Raw genomic sequence first — 8,373 nt, 5'->3', positions numbered from 1 at the left:
TTAACCCTTGCAGTGGGGTTCCCCCCATACTGCAAGGGTTAGGTGCTCATTTTTATTATTTCTGCACCTAGACCAAAATTAGCACTTAACCCTTGCAGTGTGGGGATAGCTCCACTGCAAGGGCAAAGGTACATTTTCCAGGAGTTCATCTTTAAACACAAGAAAATGCTTAGGGCTTCTGTAAGCCCCATGAGCCATTTAAAAAAAATCTTCACTGCAAGGGTTAAGAGAAATATTCCCCAGAGTTCTTCTTTAAATATGGTCTCTTATTAGCTCTATTGTTTTATGAATTTTTTCCACAGGATGGAAAAATGGACAGTGAATACAATTATACAAGTAGCAATGAATTGAACAAAAAAAAACCTCAAATGCAAAGAACACTTAAGAGTGTTAAAATAATGTTGTCCCTGTTATTACCTCCAGGGGAGTGGAAATGAAACTATTTAAAACTAACATGTTAGAGAGTGTTCAATGCCATTGGAAAAGTGTATGTGTATGCCAAAGTCATTTCTCTAAAGTCTGTGTGCCTGTAGTTAGGTAATTGGGTTTATTTACTGGGGGCTTGCTCACAGCAGCCTGCATGCTAAAACATGTGTGCTCCGCGGTTTGCCTTGTGTGGGGGCAGTGATTAGGAGATATCTATTACCATTTACCATCCACAGAAATACCTATTTGTCTGGAATAAAACAAGATGTAATGCACCGAGTCCTATTAGCAAGATTTTTGCACACATTGGTTAGTTGGTTTTGACTAGAGGTCTCAGCAAGGGATATATTTCGCTATCACAACAATCGGAGTCAGAATAATATATACAGGTTATGCTTACCAAGTTAAGGCTGAGCACTGTCACACACGCGCTCTACACCCAGCATCCACATGACTTATTTCGGTGGCAAGAGGGTCGAAAAATCACTATCTGTCTTCACTAGACCGGGGGATAATGTGAATGGACCCCTTGAATGTGACAATTTTTTGGTTTTAGATCTCCAAGATCAAAGTTATTCAAACCCCATTGCAAATCTGGTTTATTGGCAAACGTTACAGACCTTCAGCTTTTTCTGTTGAACAAATAAAACAAAAGCAATAGAAATATGTCAGCACAACAAATGTTTCAAGTGGTTTCCCCAAATTGTACTGGAAATGCAACTTTTGATGACCTCTGCAGTCTCAAATTTGTTCAACCCCTTTATTGCAAGCATCTTCAATACTTAGCGGAGCCCCCTTTTGCTGTTAGGACCTGCTTCAACTGAGATTCATAGCCAGACACCAGCCTCTGGGAGCAATTCTAAGGAATCTTAGCAGTTTCCTCATGAGTAATGGCCTACAACTCAGTTAAATTCTTGGGTTTGTGCAACCCTACCAAATCCCACCAAAGATTTTCTATGGGGTTTTAAGTAAGGTGACTGTGATGGCCACTGTAAAATCTTCCAGGTCTTCTTCTGCAACCAAGCCTTGGTGGATTTTAAGGTTTGCTGGGAATTACTGTCCTGCTGGAAGGTCCAATGAGGCCCATGCCTCTGCTTCCTCACAGGTGGCATTAAGTTTTCTCCTACGATTTCCTGATACTCCAATGAATCCATCTTGCCTTACCCATGCAACAGGTTTCCAGTGCCAGAGGATGCAAAGCAGCCGCAGAGCATCACTGAGCCACTGCCATGCTAAACTGTAGACAGGGTGCGCTTTTTAGTATATGTTTTGGCCGAAAAAAAATCCAGTTTTGCTTCATAGCTCCACAAAACAAAATCCCAAAACTTCTGTGGCTTACTTATATAATTTTGAGCAAATTGGAGTTGACTTTTCTGGTGCTTTTGGATTTGATCAGTATTCACTCGGCTGCCCTCGGCAGCTTTGTGAATAGACCCCATAGTTGAACTGAAAAGTAGAGCAGCAACAATTATTCGATTAAGTCGATTAAAATCGACGATGGAAAACGTTGTCAACGTTTTCCATCGTCGATTCGTCGGCTAAAATTCAAATTTCCCGCTCGCCGCTGCACGCCGATCATGCCTGCCACTTACGCCCACCGCTTACGCCACGCCCACGTCGGTTAAGCCGCTCGCTCCTACGCCGGTATACCCGCTCACGCGACGCTGCTTACGCCATGCCCACGCTGAGGACATGCGTCTGGCCCTCCCCTCCTGTTGAGCTTCCCAACTCGCTGCTGCCCGCCGACAACGAACAACGCCGCTGCCCGCCGACAACACCGTCATTCAAGGTAAGAGAGATCGGCTGGGAGCTTTTTAATGTTTCCTGTGTGTTTTTTTTTAAAGCGGCACACTGCAGAACATTAGCTATAGAGGAACACCAAATTCCAGCAATAATACATTAACCAGCCTGTATACACCCTGTATAATGTATTTTTGCTGGGATTTGTTGTTCCTCTATAGCTGCTAATGTTCTGCATTGTGCCGGTGTATTATACATTGGTTTTCTGCATTGCATTGCATTGCGCATGGTGTTCTGCATTGTATAATACAGCGACACACTGCAGAACACCAGCAGCTATAGAGGAACACCAAATCCCAGCAATAATATATTAAACAGCCTGTATAATGTATTATTGCTGGGATTTGTTGTTCCTCTATAGCTGCTAATGTTCAGCAGTGTGCCGCTGTATTATACATTGGTATTCTGTAGAGCTGCAACAATTATTAGATGAAGTCGATTAAAATCGACGATGGAAAACGTCAGCGTTTTCCATCGTCGATTCGTCGGCTAAAATTTTAATTTCCCACTCACGCCCGCCTGTGCGCGGCTCTATACACGAGTTACGCTATGCACGCCACGGACGACATGCCCATTGCGCACACGCCGCATACCCGGCCACCGCACAAGCCGGACACACGCCCGTAGAGCACGCCGCCGCCGCTGCAGCGACAGACAAGGGTTCAGAAACAGGTAAGGGGGAACTGTTTTAATGTTTCTTGTTTAAAACAAAAAATTTCTTGTGCTTTTGGATTAGATAAGCTGTGCATGGGAACACCTTTCTAAAGAAATTATATTTAAATTACTTTTTTTTATAAATGGATAATAGTCGAGGATATTGACTTACAGGGTTATCCACAAAAGAGTGAAGAGGCAGGAGAAGTGAACAATCTAGGACAACATAGTTGAACTGGAAAGTGAGCTGAATTGGATAATTTTTCCAAATCAGCTATGTTGTCCTAGATTGTTCACTTGTCCTGTCTTCTCCAGTAAAACAGCTTTAGAGAGATATAGCTATAATAAGTACTTTTCACCCACATGGGCAATAGAAAAGATTGTATTGTTGTGTTGTTGCTGAAAAAAGAAAGAAGGAAAGGACATTTTTATATAAAAAAGAAAAAGAGAAGTTAGATATATACGACAAAGGAAAACACTGAAAGTGTACATGCTGCATGGCTCTCATTATTGGATGTTACAGTGGGTGCCCATATTTGATGTATATCTGGAAAAACACGAGAGACTAATAAAGTGAAAAATATTTTAATAAAGATCAATAAAAGTTTGAGATTTTAGTACATAAGGGGCTTAGCTGCCAAGCCGGCACCAATCTTTAGCATTAGATTTTATTGATTTTTACATTTGCAGAGAAAATATATCAGATAATGGTGGTATAGAAGGATACATTTCTGTGTGTATATATAGTGTAACATTGATCATTATAGAGCTCAGAGTTATCTAGTCAATACCCTGCTTTGCCCAGGTACCCCAGGAAGGGCGACATTACTTTCAGATTTCCTTCCTTTTTACTCTTTGAACACATTAGAACAAAAGAACAGTTTTTTCATGGCTTGCAAAACATCTTTGTTTCTTAAACTGTAAACCAAGGGGTTTAACATGGGGACTACAGCAACATAGAGCAAAGACAGCGACTTGTCCTGTTCCTTAAACTCGGTGTCTGGGTTTATGTACTGGCTGAGAGATGCTCCACAGAAAAGGATCACAGTGATAATATGTGAAGCGCACCCGGAGAAGGTCTTCAGTCTACCTGTTGTTGATTTGATCTTCTGTATTGCAAATATAATATGTAAGTAGGATATTAATATGAGTGCAAAGGGAATACAACCAAGGACCACGCTTTCAAAAAATAGTATTCTTTTTATGTGTGTTATATCACCAGTGGACAACTTGAGAATGGCCTTCATATCACAAAAGAAATGATTGATGGCTTTAATATGGCAGAACGCTAACTGTGACATCAGCAAGGTATACAGTGCTGCATTTAGGGCACCAACAACCCAGCAAGTCAAAACCATCAGGGAACATTTTTTGAAGTGCATAATAATAGAATAGTGGAGAGGAATACATATGGCAACATAACGATCATAAGCCATGGATGTAAGAAGAAAAAAGTCTGTTTCTATGCCTAAAATGAACATATACATTTGTGTTAAGCAGCCTACAAAAGAAATATTGTGGTCACCTGTTAATATAATTGACATTAGCTTTGGCAAGATGGCAGACACATAGATAACATCCTGGGCTGCGAGATTGCACAGAAAAAAGTACATGGGAGTGTGAAGATGAGGAACAAGACATATAAGAACAATGATTAGAAGATTTCCACATATTGCCATTAAAAAAAACAGCAACACTCCAACAAACAGGATGTACCATAAATACTCAAGCTCAGGAAAGGCCATGATGTAGAACTCAGGTTTCATCGTAGTATCTGGAGTACAGGCATTCATACTAGGAACAAAGTAAATAGTAAAAGATAAATTTGATGTCATTTTTTCACTCATTGTTACAACCAAAAATATATATTTTTTTTAAACAAATAATGACAAAACAATTGTTTTTAATGTTTGTAACAATATGAATGACATTTACAATGAAACAACTTACAAAGAAGCAAATGGAGCTCTCACGGTACCAGAACAGAAGTTATCAACCAAAATGATAAAAACCATGTACACTTTATTTCATCACACAAAACACAATTTATTAAACATGATTACAGTAAGTCTCCTACATACGAACCTTCAACTTTCAAAGATGCGAACGTGCATTCCCATGTCCAATTACGTAGGTTATTTCATGTGTCTTGTGTACATTGTCACGTGCATGCATCTTCTACAAGTGGCTGTGCTTTTGTGTACTTTACTGTACAGTGCTGTATAGAGTACACTATCTTTATTTCAAGCCCAGGATGTCCGGAAGCAAGACTAAAAGCAGCAGTGATGTAGCTGGGCACCTCGGCTCACTTTGTTGGACTTACGAACAAATTTGACTTACGAACGTGCACTCGGAACAGAACCCGTTCATATGTAGGGGACTTACTGTACTGAAAGAGAAGATTGTGAAATGATCAGATAGGGATCAAGTCGAAATACAGTATTAATGAGGGTTGGAGAGTAAAAAATGTTTGTACAAAATAATATAGGGGATATGCTTTGGCTCGACTGAGCCGAGGTGAAAGCCGAAGCTGGCCGAGCAGCCGACCATTGGCCGGCCGACAGCCTGCTCCTGACAGCTGGGCGGAGCCAGCCATGATGTTACGGCTGGCTCCGGCCACTTGCAGAGAGATCAGCATCCCTGTCTACCAGCTAACCAGGGACACTGATCTCCAGACAGCCTAAACCTCCTGTGCGCTCTGTGAGTCTCCCGCTCCCGGCCGCCCGGGAGAGAAACACTGCTTTTTCTTTTTTATTCTGACACGGAGCTGTTGGCTGGCGTCAGAATAAAAGAAAGAAAACATTTTCACCATAGGAATGCATAGCTAGATTCATAATTGGCTATTTCAATTTGCAATAGCCAATAGCAAACTAGCTATAGCACCCGCCCACTGCTGCAGTTCTCCATCAGGTCCCCACTAGTGATTGACAGCAGCAGAGGGCAGGTGCAATAGCTAGTTTGCTATTGGCTATTGCAAATTGAAATAGCCAATAGGAATCTAGCAAGGTATTCCTATGGCGAAAATGTTTTTTTTTTTCTTTTTTTTTACGGCAGTAGAACCGTCGGCCAATAGAAAACAGTTGGGGGGAGCTAGCTGTCACTGCTAGCTCCGCACAATCGTTTTCTATTTATTTTTTTCTACTTTTTTAACTATTTTTCTGTACTGCTCGGTCCCACAGAGGGACCGAGTAGAACAGCCGAGCCAAATGCCGCTCAGCGGCATTCGGCTAATCACTCACTGCTGTTCGGCATCTATAAGAATAGACCGAACAGCAGCGAGTAGCCTGCCGGAGGTTCGGCTTAGCCGATCCAGATGTTGGATCGGCTGAGTCGAACTCCTTCTGCACTTCAGGTCGGCCGAACATGCTGAGCATGTTCGGCCGATCCGAAGCCACGCGAAGCCACCAGATATTCGGCTGATTTCAGCCGATATATGGCTGAAATCAGCCGTACCAGCCTGAAGTGAATAGACGAACAGCGTTTGGCTCACTTCGCTTCAGATCGGCCATTCACTCGGCTGCCTACAGCAGCTTAGTGAATAGACCCCTTAGTTACATAGTTAGTCAGGTTAAAAAAAAGACACAGGTCCATCGAGTACAAACTATATAGTTGGTTTTGACAAATATTCCTACAATACTGTAAATTCATCTCTTATGAACATCTCCATATTCCATTCTGTGGTACTTGTATTTGCATTCTGATCTGTATTTTTCATATTGACATTGTATACCTGTTATCTCTCAATTACTTGACATTGTCACTTTCTCATTGTTTGATTACAATGCGATGGCTATGGACTCTTGTTTCCCTTCCTATTCATTCTTCCCTTGTTGTATCATGTTTGTTTGTATTGCACATTGTTTGTATTCTTAAAACAAAATAATTTAAAAAAAAAACTGATTTAAAAAAATACACCTGGATAAATGAAGTAATCCCAAAGATATGTACAGTTTTACTAAGACATGCAAAAGTAAAACTGGGTGCAGGCATTGGGACTTCTTTTACCCTTTGTTATTAACAGGTTAAAAATAACCTGTTAAGCCTGGGGGGCCCGCCCGGGTCCCTAACATGACTATCGGCCGACGGTCAAGGGCGAGAAGGCGGAGGCCTGGCCCTAGCAGCGCAGGGCCCCAGCATTGCCACTCCAGCGGCTTTGAGACAAGCAAGGGCCCCATCAGCGACGCTGCTCATCTGATGTCGGACTGGCTGGAAGTGACGTCACTTCTGGCCGGTGCACCCGCCCACTGCTGCAGTTCTCCATCAGGTCCCCACTAGTGATTGACAGCAGCAGAGGGCAGGTGCAATAGCTAGTTTGCTATTGGCTATTGCAAATTGAAATAGCCAATAGGAATCTAGCAAGGTATTCCTATGGCGAAAATGTTTTTTTTTTTCTTTTTTTTTACGGCAGTAGAACCGTCGGCCAATAGAAAACAGTTGGGGGGAGCTAGCTGTCACTGCTAGCTCCGCACAATCGTTTTCTATTTATTTTTTTCTACTTTTTTAACTATTTTTCTGTACTGCTCGGTCCCACAGAGGGACCGAGTAGAACAGCCGAGCCAAATGCCGCTCAGCGGCATTCGGCTAATCACTCACTGCTGTTCGGCATCTATAAGAATAGACCGAACAGCAGCGAGTAGCCTGCCGGAGGTTCGGCTTAGCCGATCCAGATGTTGGATCGGCTGAGTCGAACTCCTTCTGCACTTCAGGTCGGCCGAACATGCTGAGCATGTTCGGCCGATCCGAAGCCACGCGAAGCCACCAGATATTCGGCTGATTTCAGCCGATATATGGCTGAAATCAGCCGTACCAGCCTGAAGTGAATAGACGAACAGCGTTTGGCTCACTTCGCTTCAGATCGGCCATTCACTCGGCTGCCTACAGCAGCTTAGTGAATAGACCCCTTAGTTACATAGTTAGTCAGGTTAAAAAAAAGACACAGGTCCATCGAGTACAAACTATATAGTTGGTTTTGACAAATATTCCTACAATACTGTAAATTCATCTCTTATGAACATCTCCATATTCCATTCTGTGGTACTTGTATTTGCATTCTGATCTGTATTTTTCATATTGACATTGTATACCTGTTATCTCTCAATTACTTGACATTGTCACTTTCTCATTGTTTGATTACAATGCGATGGCTATGGACTCTTGTTTCCCTTCCTATTCATTCTTCCCTTGTTGTATCATGTTTGTTTGTATTGCACATTGTTTGTATTCTTAAAACAAAATAATTTAAAAAAAAAACTGATTTAAAAAAATACACCTGGATAAATGAAGTAATCCCAAAGATATGTACAGTTTTACTAAGACATGCAAAAGTAAAACTGGGTGCAGGCATTGGGACTTCTTTTACCCTTTGTTATTAACAGGTTAAAAATAACCTGTTAAGCCTGGGGGGCCCGCCCGGGTCCCTAACATGACTATCGGCCGACGGTCAAGGGCGAGAAGGCGGAGGCCTGGCCCTAGCAGCGCAGGGCCCCAGCATTG

The 8,373-nt window shown here is 42.2% G+C and overlaps 1 protein-coding gene across 1 annotated transcript; it reads right to left on the bottom strand.

Moving 5' to 3' along the window:
* Positions 1–3,728: 3,728 nt before the first annotated feature.
* On the bottom strand, positions 3,729–4,646 carry LOC108800306 (olfactory receptor 5V1-like). Its single transcript, XM_018572282.1, has one exon. The coding sequence runs from the start codon at positions 4,644–4,646 to the stop codon at positions 3,729–3,731; it is 918 nt and encodes a 305-aa protein (XP_018427784.1).
* Between the last annotated feature and the right edge of the window lie 3,727 nt (positions 4,647–8,373).

Source organism: Nanorana parkeri, unplaced genomic scaffold (genome assembly GCF_000935625.1).
Source record: "Nanorana parkeri isolate BGI_ZX_2015 unplaced genomic scaffold, ASM93562v1 scaffold1985, whole genome shotgun sequence".
Taxonomy (NCBI): domain Eukaryota; kingdom Metazoa; phylum Chordata; class Amphibia; order Anura; family Dicroglossidae; genus Nanorana; species Nanorana parkeri.
The sequence above is the reverse complement of the archived record's forward strand: the minus strand, read 5'-3'. Positions and strand labels throughout refer to the sequence as shown.